Raw genomic sequence first — 17,664 nt, forward strand, 5'->3', positions numbered from 1 at the left:
TATGTCGTCATAAAGGATCTAAACTCCTCCCCTTTCTCTCCCTGGCCCGCCCAGAGAATTTGGCCCGCCAATGAGACACGACCGTGCGAGCGCCACGTGTGTGTGTGTGATTACACACAGTGTTTGCTGTTGATGTTATGGCGCCTAACACTTCGGTTCTTTGACGTCTCTTGTATTTCCACAACGAGACTGTAGTTGGGGTTATCTCAGCCATGGTTGAGAAGGAATTGGGGAATAGGAACTTTGGCTTTGACTCCCTGAAGTAGGAACTGCGACATGCTGCCTGCTGCCGGTTGCCGCGAGGCACCACCGCCGCGAAGCAGCACCGCCCGGCAGCGGGCAGCCGGCAGCAGGCAGTTCAGTCTACTTCAGATTGATGTTGAAGTGGAAGAACCAGAGACGTCGGTGAACCTGACGAAGTTGTTTGTGATTCATAATATTGTCTGGAGGCACACACAGCTTGGCCGTGATAATATGTATTATATGATATAGATATCTATGTATTATATGATATTATTTAGATATAGAGCTCCAGGACTGTAATGCGTGTGTCATACACACGCGTACACACAAAGTGTTGTACACGCTGTTGGTGTTATGGCGCATAACACGTCGGACTCTCGTCTCTGGTATTTCCACAACGAGACTCGTAGTGGGGGTTATCTCAGCCATGGTTGAGAATGAAATGGGGGAAAGGAATTTTGGCTTTGACTACCTGAAGTACATGAACCACGACATGGAGGAGAAAGGGATTGTTGGCCTCGAATGTCTCCTGCTTGAGCCCCGCTTCCCGCTGCCGAGGGACCACCGCCTCGGCGCTGCAGGAGGCGGTGGTGCCTAAGCGCTGACCGCTGCCGAGGCGGTGGTCCCTCGGCAGCAAGGCACCGGCGGGAGACAACCACGGTCAACAATCCCTTTCTCCTCTATGTCGTGGTTCAGTCTGATTCAGATACTTCACACAGCTTTTGGCCGTGATAATATATATTATACGATATAAATATCCATGTATAATATGATATTATTTAGATATAGAGCTCCAGGACTTCCGTGTGTTCTAGAATATTAACAGAACACGGCTAAAGGCTGTGTGCGCCTCGCCATACACCACTGTAAACAGAGCGCTTGGTACCGTGGCTGCAAGCTGCTTAGGGCCACCTCCTTGACCCGCCTCGCTCCTCCTCATTTGCATTAAAGCTAGACACCAAAGCAGCGCATTTGGGGGAAGCTCAATGTGCGACTGGCTCGGAGTGGCTGTAACTCTGCACCACGGCTGAATTTCGGGAACGTCTTTGAATACTGTGTTAGTGGCCCACTAATACCTATATTAAAGCAGCCATAAAATAGCATGTCATGGGACCTTTAATCAAACCTCAACTTCATTATATTATAAGGTATAAACCATGAGACATATATACATGTAAACAGACATGTTACACATTCAAGTGTTAAATGCACAAATGTACGTTGACCCATTGTATTTTGATTTTTGCTGCGAGCGTTTCCATACAGATTTACCAGAGGGTATTGTGACACAGGTGTGGGTCTACATTGCACTTGTTCGTCAGTATGGTAACACCATAGATTTGGTGCTGAGAAGTTGCACTTGGTGCTTAGACAGAAGTTGTGGTTTGCGTGTATACAGCCCATAGACTGTATAAAACAGGTGTCTGTCTCTGTCGATACAGAATGTCGTCAGACCCACCTCTCCATGTATGGCATTCAGCCACCGAGAAAGAGGGAGGGAGATCTAATCGAAGGTTGGGCAGCCCATAGCGACCCATACCCGAGTGACGGTCCCAGATCTGCTGTATTCTACAACAAGACCGTGTCTGTTGTGGGAGTCTGCTGTCCTCTGAGAACAATAGAACGATAGTGTTCTCCTCTAATCAGCTCAATGCAGCCCTGGACAACAGAGTAAGAACTGCTCTTTCAAGGGTAAAGTGACCCAAATGTCCAACGTTTATTTTATTTTATTCCTGACATAAAACTCTATATGCCATTCCAGTGTCTTACATCCACCTATGGAATCCCTAACTCATTAACTAGCAGTGGCAATTAAATTCTCTACCAATTGAGCTAGACAGGACTGCAGTTATACTGTTTCTATTGTGTCCGAGAACCCAGGGAGGGACACTTAATATGCACTGGTTACTCTGTGGTAAGTTTACACTCATAACAATTGATTGATTACATAGTGGCTTCTTTCACGGGGTCTGTGAAGCCCGGCAGGGAGTCCTGGTCCAGAGGTCACAGGGGCTTCAGTGCTGTGTTTCGGGCTAAATAAACAGAAAGAAGGTTCAAATGTTGAGGACGTAAGAGGGGTTAGTGGAGACCCACTATATTGTTCTCCTATGGAGAAAGATAATACGCTTCCAAGTTCAAAATAACTTCACCAATGATCAGGCTGATCACAGCGACTTACAGCTATCTGGCGCATTAGCTACCTAGCTAGTGTTTTGCCTATCTAGCAGTACTACAGCTACTTCCTAGCGCTACAGCTACTGAGAACTATAGCTACTTCTTAGCACTACGGCTACCATCATTACAAACATAACCGTGGTACAACTAACTAACTATTACCAATTCAGGCTAATAATACTGCTTCTTTTAGCTAAAGTGCTATTGTCAGTATGGCAAAATGTTGGTATGAACTAAATGGTAAACTGTGCAGCAAGAAAGGGCCTTACATCTGGGTTGGCTTTCAACTCCTCCAGTTCCCCGGGATGTTCGTTCTCTGAGTCATCACCTGGAACAGAGTCAAGATATGTCCTTTCTCAGCCACGAGGCTTATGAGGAGACCACAGTTATGACCATAGAACATGACCAGAGCAGAGGACTCAGGAGGAAAGAGAGAAGGGGAGAGGAAAGCGAGAGAGAGCAGTGGAGTTATGGGTGAAGATACATACCACCCTTAATTCTTCTTCTCCAGAAATCTAGCATGAGGAACAGGGGAGAACGAGAAGATAAGACTGGGTCTCTCTACTTCCTCATGTAGCTCTCAGAGCAGATCATTTAGGACTCATAAGAGCCACAACATACTGTTATAATGTAGCATAGTTTAGTTGTGAACCGTATTGATGAATACAGTATGGTGTGGATGTGAACCATTCTGTTAAAATATAGTTATAATAACTAACAATAATGTAGTATAGTTTATATAACCAAGCTTAGTATGGTTTAGATGTAACGTTTTTGTATAACTTTTTTATAAATTGTATTTTCTGTCCTCACCTGATTGCCACGGCGTTGATTCTACAATGAGGAAATAACAAATTTAATATATATCAGAAACAGGGGAAGCTTTACTCTTAATTTGCATGAAAATGTCAAATAATAACCTTCATTTTGATTCTAAAAGTTTTTATAAACGAAAATAAGCAGAACAGAAAAAAGATGATGTAATAAATGTTGAACACAGTGGTTTTAATACCAGTGATCTCACTATTTACAGCAGGTTAAACAGTAATGTTGGAACTGTGCCGGCTAGCCCCGTCCCTTTCAGCTACCTGAAAGGGACAGCGGTTTCTCCCTAATTACCTCAGGTCTTTCTGATATTCCATTAGCCCCTTGTGTGTCTGTGTCAGCAGTTTTCTATACCCTGTGTCGCTTTGTTTTGCCTGTTATCCTGGCTGTTGTCTGTTACTGCACCAGGTAAGCGGCTTGTTAGCAAAGATGAGCATTGTTCAGTTAATTAGCCGTAGCTAAATGCTCCGCCTTTTGGCTGTCACTCTTTTTGTTTGGCCTGATCATCTGGATAACCTGTCATTCATTTGTATTTGTGTTTAATGTCTAAAGTAGTGCCAGTATTTGGAGTTAGCCAGAATACAACTGGATACTGTGTATTTGGTCACACACAACATGTAGCGATGCATTAATGGTAATGATAATACCGTAGTTACAATGTAATTACAAGGATGATTATAAGCCTTCGCTAGGGGGGTCTCCTACCTTCATGAAAGAACCAGACTCCTGGAAGACAAGATATATCATTATAAACAGCAGCATTTGGTGCAGACAATAATTCGACTTTCCAAAGTAACCACTCTATCAGGCAATTATTAAAAGAATAGAGTATATCCGTCATGACTGCCGTTTCACTCCTTCTCACCTGTCCAACATCTGTGTAACGCGATGGCTGCTGTGACCGCTACGATGAAAGATATGAACACGACCACTCCTTTCATTGGATGGAGAGTTTCTCCTGGGAAACCACAAAAACAAAAACAAATTAATTTAGAATACTGTTAAAACTCTGGCCCCTCCCACATATTAATCTGGCCTTGCAGGAACTTCCACTTAAAATAAGTCCCCCACAGGCCCCTCCCACATATCTATCTGTGACTCCCTTTTATTCAATAGCTCTACTGCCCCTCGAACTCAGTTCAACCGCCCCCTCCCACTCATTCCACTGTCCTGATGGCTCCTCCCACTCACGGTGCCGGCCAATAAGGGACTCACGCAGTGTGGAGGGCCGCGTGCTGGGCTGGCTGCTCTGCAGGCTTATTGTGTTCCAGACGGTACAAACAAATACATCCGAGTCCGACCCCACGACCTGAGACAAGATGGTGGAACAATGTGAGCTCAGAGTTCCTCAAAGCAACTTCCTGGAGCAGAGGGGACCTAACTCTACTGAGAGCCAGACGTTTGATTACCAGTGGTGCCATTAGCCAAGGCCCTAACCACGTCAGAGCGAGAAACTCATCGCAACATGGGAAAGAGAGTTGATGGCAGTATGTTTTTTTATGAATCCCAACTATGTTGTTTTTTTATGAATCCCAACTATGTTGTATCTCTTCTATATGTGGATGACATAAAATGCATAATTCAAATGAAATGGATGAAACATAGAAAGAACTGAATTGGAATCAAATTATTTCAATTGACAACCAAATAGACATATCAAGATTTTGCCAACACACACACACAAAAACACACACACACACACACACACACACACACACACACACACACACACACACACACACTTAAATGCAAAACAATAAGCATCACAGGTTACACCATCTACTATCACTGCATCTCACTTACCATTGTAACGTTGATGGATTTAGGCAAAGTTGTGTTTGCATCCTCATCTCCATGACTAGAGATGTTTGCTTGTGGCTGGTGGGTCCAACTGTACTGGACGGGCTCTGCTCCGCTGGTGTCTCCTTCGCAGGTCAAAACACAGAAGATCGCCCCCTCATCCTCCGGCTGGCAGGCCCAGGAGACGGTCGGCACGGGAACCACAGCTGTCCAAACACCACCACAACACATGTCGAACCCTGCCTACATCTGATACAACGTGTCGCGCGTTGGAACAGACCAGAGCGCATAATGACGATGACGACAGTCGGGGTGATTTTTGCTCCGTTTTTGCTCCGTCCTCAAACACCATGGCGCGGGAGTTCAATGATAAACAAACGTTACAAAACAATAAATACTGTTGAGCACACGGTCATTTGTTGTACTAAATGATAGAGCAATAGAGCAGTACATGCGTGTGGGCGTCGTGTGAACCACAGCGAGAGACATTACACTAAGGAATGCAAAAAAAGTGTGACACCCAAATATAGGTTTGGGGGAGACTACTAGCCTACATGGAGAAGCGTCCGGTGTATTAGCGTAGATCGGGGGTCGTCATGCAGCTTTGCTTACAGAGGATGCTGACGTTAATCGTGCGGGTTTGACGGGAGTTGATGAAGACCGTGTAAACCCCGCTGTCACCCGCCCTTGTGCTGCTGATCGTCAGATCTCCCGTTTGGATGTCCAGCAAAGCGCGGTCTGCAAAAGTCCATTCATGGTGTAGTAGGCCCAAGTTATCAGATGTATTATTAGGCCTTCGTTTTTACAACTTTTTTTTACCCATGTAGCTCTATATGAGATCCTTGCAATTGTTATAATTAGGCTACAACAAAAGTGGCAATTTTATGCTGTTATGATTAGCATCACTTAAATAACGTTATAAGTGCCACACATGTAGGCTACGCCATATCTACATAAAAAGGGTAATCTAAATATATAGCTACATCTCTATATGGAGAGATATAGATCTAGGCATCCATATGTCTTTATCATTTGCATAGTGATATTTCACATACAATCGGACAGACGGAATTGATCAGACATGTCGATCTATGCCTACCTTGGAGATGAGCGCGGAAGACGACCGACCTGTTGTCTCTGTTCCACTCCACTACCGGGTCGATCCCATACCGCCACTCTATCGTGGAGATGACGTCCTTCGTGGACCACTGCGACTTCAGAGAGCAATCGGTTCCCGTTCGGAAACTTACGAATACGTACTCTAGAGAAAGGTATGTAAAAACAAAAGTGTTTCACTTTGCCATGAAAGATTTTTTGTCCAACGCGCTCTAGGATCATGCATTAAGCCAACGCCCATGCCATGTCATCACCTCGCCAGAATTGGACCAAATATCAAATTGTTTAAGGGTCATTTTTTACCCAGTTCCAAACTTACGATAATACGAAGTGGAAACCGCCAAGCAGCCGCACAGGACATAAATGAAAGACGTCCAATGCATTGCTCCTGCCAGCAGCTATGCTCCAGCCCCAGTCTGCAGGGACTCTGGCTCTGTGTGTTGACGTTCTGGAGGCTGCGGGGCGGGCTCGCGCAACACGTGTTGAGGACGTAGTTGATAATGACGGGATTACATATTTGATTATTCGTTTTAACGAAACTTTATTGAATCTGAGGATACAAATTTGACCAATGGAGGTCTTTTATTTTTTTCACATTATAGCCTACATAATGAATTAAAAATAAATGACATAACCAAGCATAACAGAAAACAACGATATGACAATCTATGATATAGTTTTGAATCATTATGAAAGAAAAGGATCAAATTGAAACATTTGTTCAGTCTGCAGAAAGAGGGTTCCTGCGTGCCCACTTGTTGAATCGTTGGGTGTCTCGCGTCCTCGTTGCCTAGCAACCACCTGTGCCGCCGTCGTCGACGTCTGTTGAGTCTCTTGACTCGTCGCGCAGCAACCGTCCGGCAACGAATTGAGCAGACCGTCGGAATGTGGAGTCACCGATAGTTACAATACAATTCACGCATGTAAAAAAAAATCAATAAGTTCCACTCGTGATATTCTCCACCCGTTCTTGAGTCACCCGTCGGCATGTCCTCTCCGTCTGTCCGGGTGGAGCCGCCCCGGGTGGAGTTCAGAGAGGTGCGGGTCGGGGAGGTGTACCGGGCCACCGTCACGGTCACCAATGTCGGCGGAGCCTCGAGAGACATCGTGCTCCAGAAGCCTCCGTCCAAGGTAGAGGACGAGGGTCTGGGGTCTGGGTACACCCGTCTGCAGTGAAACTTATAGGATGCATTCTTATTGGGAATTAAAAAAAGATGTACTATCAGATGTCCAATTAAAAGTAGCCTATAGGCCTGTACTTTATAATGTAACTTGTAATGTGTCTAGGCCTACTTATTAATCACCATGACGCTCGCACATCCTATAATGTATGTTATATTTGTATAATACAAAAATAAATGTATATAGCTGTTTTTATATGTAACATATTAATATTATAATTTCTAAATATATATATATTTCTTTATTTCTATATATATATATATGTATTCTTTCTAAATATTATATATTTGGCCAACCTATTTAAAAAGTTGTCTTTACTGGGGGAAAGGTAATACAAATTAAATGTAAACAGGGGAATAACGGAAATATATACATAAATATATAAAATATATATATATATATATGTCGAAAGCTCATTATCATACATAAGGTGGGCTATTTGGTTAAAAGGTGGATTATACTTACACCAGGCTACTTACTTATGAAAATGCTTGAATTACCTAAAGCTCATTATTATACTTTTATACAGTATATAGCTAAGCCTATACTTGTGTAATCTCGTCTCGCTTTGTTTCCACCGCCAGCCGTTCAAGTTCACGTTCAACGCTCCGCCGTCCTCCGCCGTGGCCCCGGGCCTCTCTGTGGGCGGGTCGCTGACCTTCTCCCCGGAGCAGGCGGTGGAGGTTGCGGACAGCCTTGAGTTTCTCATTGACCATCTGACCACGGTGGAGGTCCAGCTGCGGGCGTAAGTAGGCCCATCCTACCTCTCAATGCTAATGAATCTAATATTTGTGTCTAGACTTTTTTCTTGCGTGTGTGTGTGTACAGGTACCCACCAGCCTGCAAGCTGTCGGTGGATTCCCTGGTGGATTTTGGCTCGGTTACAGCAACCAGTCAGGTGGTCGTTAAACAGCTGCCTTTGACCAATCAGGGATCAGCACCAGGTAAATAACATAGAGCCTCTTGTGATCCTAATATCTGATTGTCACCATTAAAATTATGCATTCGCAATACACCACTTTAATCATATATAATTACTACTGTAAAGATACAAATACAGTCATCTTTATTTTTAGGTACTTTATCTTTAATTTATTCCAACTTTATTTTTACATGTTACAATTTGATTGGACAAAAGCATTTCACGAGTAGCCTACTGAGAGTATAACAGCACTGGGACTCCGCTGCGCAGCTGTTTCTAATAACCGTTAATTACACTGATCCACACAGAATCACATATCTATCTCTCTGCTTGCCTGTCTGCGTTTCAGTCATTTTCAATGAATACATTTGACAACTTTTTTCTGTATCTTGGATGACCAATCACCCATTCTTCAAGTCAGATATTGAAATTGTCAATCTGTCTGTGGGGCTGGTGTAGGGCAGTACCAGGTGAAGTTCAACGGAGATCCGTCAGTCAAAGTGTCGCCCAGCCGCGGTACTGTAATGCCAGGCGCCACCCAGTGGTTAACGGTGGAACTGAGCACGCACATGCCGGGGCTTATTGAGGAAATGGTTCTGTAAGTCAGGCTGATAAGTGTGGTTTATTTTAAGAAATGTATACGGTCATCAAGCACATATGAGATACTTATCCCATTGAAAGTGCAATACGTGGTATTCTCAGCAAATGTTGTACATGTGTAAAAGGATATTTGTATTTATGACCAATCATTTCTAACAGATATACACAAGGTCTTATGTTAAAAAAAGAACTAAATGTGTCACAATAAAAAAAAAAAGCATACGCTCACCCACGCAATGAAATCTCATTTAAATTGGTCCACAATCTACATAGGCTAGAGAAATATAACACATGTAAAACATCCTCTTTGGTCTGAGCTATAGATCATCCGACCCTTCATCCGTTAAACCACCGTTTCACTATTGCCTTGCTCTCTGCCCACCGTAGTTCCCCTCAGCCACTGAGTGTTGCGCACCTTCAACCTGTTTCAGAGTGAAGCTCCAGAGCAGCCCAGACCGGAGTCTGAGGATCAGGGCTAAGGTGGTGGACCAAGCCCTCCAGATATACGACCTCCAGGTATATGGCCTGTGCCATATTTCAGATATGATATAAGTGACTAATAATTAATTATAAAACTCGACATGTCGTGACCTTTTTCCGCCGCTAGAGGGCGCACTGGTTCTGAGCGCGGTAGTCACAGACAAGCTTATTTGTGCTTCAATAAATAACATTACCAATAGACGGGTTTAATTGAATATTGATTGCATAAATTGTTTACCACGTATAACGGAGTCGTATGTTAAATATTGAAATAAAATAAATAAAAGTCCAAAAGGTAGACTCCCCGTCGGGGAATTGAACCCCGGTCTCCCGCGTGACAGGCGGGGATACTGACCACTATACTAACGAGGAGTGGTACTACTGGCCCTACTCATTGAAAATTTTTCAGGTGCGCTTTCTTCTCTAACTTTTCCAATGCCTTCTCTATATTGGTGCCTTTCATTACCTACGTAATGTACTTTGGACCTCACTGTTGCGCTCTTCTTTTGTTCAAACTAATTTGGGCAACGTTAGCTTCTCCAATTTAGCTTGGGTGTTGTTCGGCGTCACCTGTAAAAGCCATCGAATTAAACAATAGATTGTTCAAGTCTCTACTATTCCAAATCGATCTATTTACAAGTTAAACATTTATTTCGCAAAAAAAGGGGTCTCCTCTGTCCTGTCTGTCGTTTGGGCCGGTCTACAATGGGACATCCCGCGTGGAAAGAGTGGTTCTGAAGAACAACGGGCCGGCCACGTGCCACTGGCTGGGCCTCCTTCAGGACACCGCGGAGGGAACCGAGCTGGTGGGTACTCAGACCTCTTCCCCCTCCCGGGTGCATTTAGCATTTACTGCTTTAGGCTGCAGTTCCACCAATGGCCAGATGCGTTTAATACAACAATGAGGAATCTCGACGATTGTGGAAGAACGTGATATTTTTTCTGATTTTCTTTTCAGAATTCTGAGAATAAATTCCGAATTGTAGGCAGGGATTTAGTATCTAATCATTTTCCATACGAATATACCCTATAACAGTGGGAAAATATGTGTATTTTTACATTATTAACATTATTTGGGTGTTCATTGCTGTCTTTTACTGCATTAATGCATAAAATGGTGAATTCTCGTTCAGGCTACCGAGCTCTGGAAAAGCACGGATGCAGCGCTGCTAGGGAGAAGGAGAGAGACCCCCCACGGACCAGACCCGTCCCAGGTCGTCTGCTGTGTCCCCAAGCAGGGTCGACTAGGACCCTACGAACACATCACTGTGTCCGTACGCTTCAGTCCGTTGTGCAAGAGGTAGGGAGTCCGAGCGGGACGGTCTGATGGCTTTGTCAGCAAATATAAATCAAGAAATTAGAAAAAAAAAAGCAAAAACTGTTACCTCCCCGTCGGGGAATTGAACCCCGGTCTCCCGCGTGACAGGCGGGGATACTGACCACTATACTAACGAGGAGTGGTACTATGACGGCACTTATTTCTGTAAACAAACCTACCAGAGGTTTGTTTATTTCTGTCAACAAAACTACGCCCTACTACAGAAGGGCATAACGTCAGCAAAATGTTTCCTCCCCGTCGGGGAATTGAACCCCGGTCTCCCGCGTGACAGGCGGGGATACTGACCACTATACTAACGAGGAGTGGTACTGCAGTTGAACTTATTTCTGTGAACAGACCTACCAGAGGTTTGTTTATTTCTGTGAAGAAACCTAAACAACCCTACGCCCTACTACAGTAGGGCTTAACGTCAGTGAATCCTCCATAACTTTTCAGTCAAAAATATTTTCCTCCCCGTCGGGGAATTGAACCCCGGTCTCCCGCGTGACAGGCGGGGATACTGACCACTATACTAACGAGGAGTGGTACTACAACGGCACTTGTTTCTGTACATAAACCTACCAGAGGTTTGTCTATTTCTGTAAACAAGCCTAAGCCTTATACACAGTAGGCCGTAACGTCAGCGAATCCCTCCATAACTTTTCAGTCAAAAATGTTGCCTCCCCGTCGGGGAATTGAACCCCGGTCTCCCGCGTGACAGGCGGGGATACTGACCACTATACTAACGAGGAGTGTAAGGAGGAGTGTATTTTTGTAAACAAGCCTTAGCCCTATACCAGGCCTGTCAAACTCAAATACCCAGTGGGCCGAAATAAAGAACTGGGTCCAAGCCGTGGGCCGGACATATCAATATTTATTATGAACTTCACCTATATTGAATCTGAAAGTGGCCTAAAGCTTAGGCTTATTAGCTATTGCAATAACATCTATTCATTTGTAGGCCTAAACATGAACTCAGCCTTAGTTTTACACATACATATATAATCTGAAACAAGGAGTCTAACTCACATCAAATTTCAAAATATAATAAAGAAGACACTAATTCTCATGCCTCTCTCATTGAAAATCCAAACAATAACATTTATTTATTTGTAGGCCTAAACATGAACTCAGCCTTAGTTTCACACATATGAATAGATATGTAATCTGAAACAAGGAGGCTAACTCAGATCAAATTTCAAAATAAAATAAAAAAGACACTAATTTCACATGCCTCAATTAATATCCAAACATATACAAAAGTGCAAAAATAAAACCTATGCTACATTAAAGCTCAGTTTACTGCACTGTGATTTGCCCTGGTGCCTGAACCAGATACTTGACATCTCTTCTTCGACGCAAGTTCCTCAATGTTTTGGGTCAGGCTCTGAGCTGAGGAAATCCTCAGGACTGAGTGAAGGTGTTCATCAGTGAGACAACTCCTGTGTGATGTTTTGTTCAACTTCATTACAGAGAAAAGTTGTTCACATAGCTATGTGCTACCAAACATAGAGAGCATTTGAGCAACTTGAGCACGCAGCTGGGGCATTGTGTCAGGGATGAAACGTGGAAAATGTGCAGCACCAACAGAGTCATACTTCGACTTGAGTGTGTCGCTACATTGGAGTTCGATCAGATCCATTTGGAGGTTGGTTGGTGCGCTTTCCACGTCTACGGCAAACGGATTACTGAGCAGTTCAAACCTACTCTTTTGGGCTTCAAAGTCGGCAAATCGGCGTGTGAAGTCGGCGCTAAGTATGCCGAGCTTTTCAGCAAATTGTGCACTTTGGAACACAGAGACCTGCTCTTTCATAGTTTGGCAGCATGGGAAATGGCCCAGGTTTTCTCGCAGGATTTGCATCTCACACAGGCGCAGTTTGGTTTTTAAATGCCTTCACCGCAGCGTGCATGTCAGTGATCACATGATCCCGCCCTTGAAGCTGCAGGTTGAGCGCATTGAGATGGCTTGTAATGTCACACAGTAACGCCCATTCACACCAAAACCCTTTGTCCCGGAGCTCTGTTGTGTCTTTCCCTTTGCTTTCCATGAACTGACATATTTCCTCACGCAACTCGAAACATATGTTCAGCACCCTCCCCCAGCTTAGCCACCGCACCTCTGTGTGATAGACCACATCACCATATTCCGAACCAATCTCCACCACAAAGGACTTGAATTGACGGTGATTTAAACCTTTGGCTCTAATGAAATTAACTGCTTGTGTTACAGTTCTCATTATGTGATCCATTTTCAAAGCTTTGCCACACAACGATCCCTGGTGTATGATGCAGTGATACACTGTCAGCTCACCTGCGCCGTTCACCTCCAGCATCTTCTCCCGAATCCTGCCCACCAATCCATTCTTTTGACCGCACATCGCAGGCGCCCCATCCGTTGTTAGTCCCACAAGTTTATCCCAAGGCAGACCCATTTCATTCACACATTTGCACACCTCAAAGAGATCCTTCCCGGTAGTTGTGCCATGCATTGATTTCAGTCCTAAAAGTTCCTCTGTAACGCGCAGGCTCGAGTCAACTCCGCGGATGAAGATTGACAGCTGGGCCGTATCTGATGTGTCAGTGCTCTCATCCACAGCGAGGGAGTATGCGATAAATAGCTTTTCCCTTTTCCGTCAGCTGTTGTTGTAAATTGGTGGAGAGCTCACATACACGATCAGCAACGGTGTTTCTGCTCAGACTGACGTTTAAAAAGGCTTGTCTTTTATCTGGGCACAAGACATCGCAAACTTTTAACAAGCAGTTTTTTAGAAATTCTCCCTCGGTAAAGGGCCGGGCGGATTTAGCAATCTCCTCCGCCACAATGAAACTGGCCTTTACAGCAGCATCACTTTGTATTTTGGCTTTTACAAACATAGTCTGCTGTGACATCAAACTTCGTTTCAACTCCACTACCTTCTGTAGCTTCTGTTGAATGTTCATATCCTTGTACTTGTCTTGATGTCTCGTTTCATAGTGCCGTCTTAAATTGTACTCTTTCGTGACAGCCACATCTGCTCCGCACACAAGACAGATGGGTTTGCCCTTCATATCGGTGAACATGTATTCAGCCTCCCACCTCTCTTGAAAAACCCTGTTCTCAATGTCCACCTTCCGTTTCGCCTTTTTTTTTTCGGGGAAAGCGACAGGTAGCTAACAAAAAGTTAGCTAAAAAACCTACCCAGGTGATAAACAGTATGCGGCTGCTGCAGTAAACATTCTACACTAGAGCGCTACAGGTAGTGGGGGCTGGGCTCGCGCTTGCGGGCCTCGATTGACGTATACCAGCGCAGCGGCAGTGCATTGTGGGACTTGTAGTTTTAACACTGAAATGCGATAAACCGGCGGGCCAGTTCTGATAGACATTAGATATTATCTGGCGGGCCAAATTAAATTACACTGTCAAACTCAAGGCCTTGAGTTTGACAGCTATGCCCTATACACAGTAGGGCGTAACGTCAGCGAATCCTCCATAACTTTTCATTCAAAAATGTTTCCTCCCCGTCGGGGAATTGAACCCCGGTCTCCCTACATTTACATTACATTTAGGGCATTTAGCAGCAGCTTTTATCCAAAGCGACTTACAATAAGTGCATTTGTTACAATAAGTACATTTGTCATAAGAAGTGAAACAATATATCGCTGTCGGTACAGTAAAGACGTTCATAGAACCAAGTGCAAGTACTACAATCGCTAGGCTAACCCATTCCCCGTGTAAAGCAGCGATGGCAGCTACTGTGGGTAGGCTTACGCCCTACTACAGTAGAGCGTAATGTCAGCAAATCCTCCATAACTTTTCAGTCAAAATTGTTTCCTCCCCGTCGGGGAATTGAACCCCGGTCTCCCGCGTGACAGGCGGGGATACTGACCACTATACTAACGAGGAGTGATGCACAGTACAGGCTTAGTTAAAACAATAAAAGGTACGTCAGCTTACGTCTTCGAACATTTTGCATGTGATATTGAAGCATTTTGTGTATAATTTATTCATATTACCTGTTCTCTCCAGGCCCGTTGAAGACAGAAAGCGGCCCAGTTCTGCCGGTCCACAAGAATACGCTGTCTTTCTGCTGTTTCAGCTGGTGGACACCATGCACGGCTTCATACCCCTCAACGGTAAAGCCAGACATATAGACGACGCATGGGCCTTGGGTTCGTACGTCAACGGTGCCGCCATATTAGCGGCCAAGAACGGCTTGAAGACGGGGTAGCTCCAGAACTTTGGGATAAAAAGAACAATTACATCTATATTTCTCAACGGATTTTGGAAGCCCAGGTTCAGCAGTTATACTCGCGCCCGTTACACCGCACGACTACGAGAGCTGCCTTCAATTAACTCGCACATGAAACGCTCGAAATAACTAATTAACATAAACGTCTCGGTGACGGTGTCGGAACCAATTACACAACATATCACCAACACAATTACACCATGGACCTATTATAGAATGGACAGCGATTTCCAAAATGGCGCCCATTAATTCCTATGAAAACTGCTCAATGTCGCAGGGCAACATGAAGGAGAGATTTGCTTCGCATCATGGGAGCCTAGCCACGCACTAGTTCATGACGTACCGCATGCAGAAATACTCTTGTTTTCTAGCATTGTTAGCATTGTAGCATCATAAGCGAGAGGTCTGAGTGATCGCAATCGCATTGTTTACCGACCATGGGAGTATAAGTTAACCTCATAAATATGAAAGATTGCTCCATATAACACCAACAACATAGTAAATGTATGCAGGCCAAGAAAACAATACAGTTCAATGTTATTACTTAAGAAACAGATCCATCCAACTATTTTCGAAAAATGCAATCAATAATTTATATAAAACTAAACGGTTACATATCGATCAGCAACGAGGTTGGAGTGGCCAACCCACATAAATAATTGTAATAGGCCTACACCAACATTGTTTACTGTCATACATAGCTAAACAAACAAATGAAAAATTAAATACTGTGGCGAGCAGCACGGGAAGGACGAGGCGGGAGCCCAGGTTAAGCGGTTACGCAACTCTCGTGCCCCATACATCGCAGGACTTCGAGAGTTGCCTTTATTGAACACGTCTGGACATAATAGAATCACGACAAACGTGACCAACACACACAACACTCTCACTAATGGTCCCGACCACACTACACATCACACAACAATGGAACTACACTAAAGACCCCAAACCCGTTAACCCCACTTAACCGAACAACAAAACAAGTTGACAAAAGCCCCTTTTGTCAACTGACAACCCCAATTCTCAGGATCCCCTGCGCGACCCCGGAGGAGTCGCCACAATACTAACGCAACTGAAATGTTTATCGGGCTATTAACAATATTATAAAATGATACCGTAATGCACCCTTTCTTTGTCTTTGGATCATTTGAATAAATGGATCAATAAATGGTGAATCGCAATGATCGCAAGCAGAGAAACTGAGTCATTGAGCAGCTGCTGAACCAGTCTAAAAATCCCTTTAGCCCTAAAACACTTTTAGTGATAAATAGTCACCACAGTGCCTAAAAACCATCAACGTCATTCATGTTAAGTAAAAGGAAAAACCTCGGACACGAGAAGTTAACAGAGCCGTGCACTAGGCCCTCTCGAATGCCGGGCCGAAAAAACATTTGTTTCACTACGACTGCTTTCAGCTGCCCACCCCTCCTTCTCCAGCAAAAAAGAACAACATAAAACGGCTAATAAAACGCTTAAGGTGGCGTTTTGAAAAGAGTAAACTTGAAAAAAAAAGTACACGGCATAAAGATAATTATGAGCCTTTGATTGATATCCAGACATTTTTTGCGGAGACACAATCCCGTTCCCCACTTGAATTGGAGTGAACGGAGATATCTACTTCTGGGCCCCTTGAATCGAGGGACCCGTTCACAGCCCGTTTTAAACAGCAGCAATACCAGAGTGCTGTGTTGCAATATCCAAACTATCCGTACTTACTAGCCTTAGTTTGAGTACGTAGGGCATTCCAATTCAGATCGGGCGAAAATAATTGTACTGAAAGGACCCGTATGGTGTATTCAAAACGGTCGAATCGCGAAGTTAGGATCGACGTACACTTTTCGTACTCAACGGCAGCCATCTTAGCTACGTGGCGGAAAAGGGCGGAGCCAGGCTGAGCCAAAGTCGGCGCATTTTCCACGTAGCCTGCATTAATAGAGTCATTTTGTAGTTTTTATAGCTGCTAGGCGTAAAGAGTTCACCGTTCAAGGCGGGATGTTTATTGGGGGGGAGGAGCTGCGGCGGCAGTCGTGATCGTAAATTTTGGTTAGTGCACCATGGAGTATTCGATTTGGAACAACACTGACATCTGAAAATTAGCGCACTTAGTGAGTGCGGATAGTGTACTACGTTTAAGTGTACTCATGGAAGTATGGATATTGGAACACAGAGGCTTGGCCGCTGAGCACTGGTGGATTGCGGAAGTATGCACTGTTCCTGTGGGCTTGAATTACACGCGACATAGGTTTAACCCAACCCCATTTAATGTCTCCGCCGTAAAGGACCTAGGAAGGCGCTCGCACAGCAAAATTGTATCGGGGTGAAAATTGTACCGCCTACGTAATTCGCGTTCGAAACATTACGATTATCTTTCGACGCGATTGTCTGTTGCCAGGCAGGTTTCAAAAAAACATTCGCGCTCATGTTGCCAAAGACGAAATAACATAATACAAATAACACTTGTTTTTACTTTATATTTGTATTGTATTGAATTTAGCTAGTAAACTGTTCAAAGTGTATCATAGTCTAGCTAACTTGTGTTAATACACTCAGTTTACTAGCTAAATGCGATTAAACAATTAAATACAATACAAATATAAAGTTAGCAACGCTAATAAATGTCATTTGTAAAATAAGTGTTATCTGTTTAATGTGATTTCGTCTTGTGACGCTCAATGAATGAGCGCAAATGTTCGCGAATGTTCATGAACCTTCCTACGTCATCGTTCGATGCGATCGTCCGTTTCCAGGCAGGTTTGGAATTTTCGAACGCTACA

At 44.1% G+C, this 17,664-nt stretch overlaps 2 protein-coding genes across 2 annotated transcripts in view; one reads left to right on the top strand and one right to left on the bottom strand.

Moving 5' to 3' along the window:
- Nucleotides 1-1,416: 1,416 nt before the first annotated feature.
- LOC307075263 (uncharacterized protein) lies at nucleotides 1,417-6,587 on the bottom strand. Its single transcript, XM_079735805.1, has 11 exons — nucleotides 6,479-6,587; nucleotides 6,143-6,304; nucleotides 5,656-5,781; nucleotides 5,047-5,249; nucleotides 4,459-4,552; nucleotides 4,109-4,201; nucleotides 3,949-3,969; nucleotides 3,232-3,252; nucleotides 2,907-2,933; nucleotides 2,688-2,746; nucleotides 1,417-2,276 (listed from the first exon to the last, which is right to left on the bottom strand). The coding sequence occupies exons 1-11, from the start codon at nucleotides 6,540-6,542 to the stop codon at nucleotides 2,259-2,261; spliced, it is 888 nt and encodes a 295-aa protein (XP_079591931.1). The 5' UTR covers nucleotides 6,543-6,587; the 3' UTR covers nucleotides 1,417-2,258.
- Nucleotides 6,588-7,146: 559 nt separating this feature from the next.
- Nucleotides 7,147-17,664, top strand: part of LOC307075256 (cilia- and flagella-associated protein 47-like) — a gene marked incomplete at both ends in the record, with an annotated part of 41,830 nt that continues 31,312 nt past the window's right edge. The window contains 8 exons of the mRNA XM_079735797.1: nucleotides 7,147-7,290; nucleotides 7,926-8,086; nucleotides 8,170-8,285; nucleotides 8,723-8,861; nucleotides 9,295-9,379; nucleotides 10,009-10,149; nucleotides 10,477-10,643; nucleotides 14,668-14,774. Coding sequence (XP_079591923.1) covers nucleotides 7,147-7,290; nucleotides 7,926-8,086; nucleotides 8,170-8,285; nucleotides 8,723-8,861; nucleotides 9,295-9,379; nucleotides 10,009-10,149; nucleotides 10,477-10,643; nucleotides 14,668-14,774 — 1,060 coding nt within the window. The remainder of the gene's footprint in view (nucleotides 7,291-7,925; nucleotides 8,087-8,169; nucleotides 8,286-8,722; nucleotides 8,862-9,294; nucleotides 9,380-10,008; nucleotides 10,150-10,476; nucleotides 10,644-14,667; nucleotides 14,775-17,664) is intronic.

This window comes from Pollachius pollachius (genome assembly GCF_949987615.1).
Source record: "Pollachius pollachius genome assembly, chromosome: 4".
NCBI classification, from domain to species: Eukaryota; Metazoa; Chordata; class Actinopteri; order Gadiformes; family Gadidae; genus Pollachius; species Pollachius pollachius.

Excerpts from the sequence above, each read along its gene's own strand:
- LOC307075263 (XM_079735805.1), bottom strand. The coding sequence starts at position 6,542 with ATGCATTGGACGTCTTTCATTTATGTCCTGTGCGGCTGCTTGGCGGTT. Across the intron at positions 6,305-6,478 it reads GGTTTCCACTTCGTATTATC|AGTACGTATTCGTAAGTTTC; the intron begins GTAAGTTTGGAA and ends ACCTTTCTCTAG. Across the intron at positions 5,782-6,142 it reads CTTCCGCGCTCATCTCCAAG|ACCGCGCTTTGCTGGACATC; the intron begins GTAGGCATAGAT and ends GGACTTTTGCAG.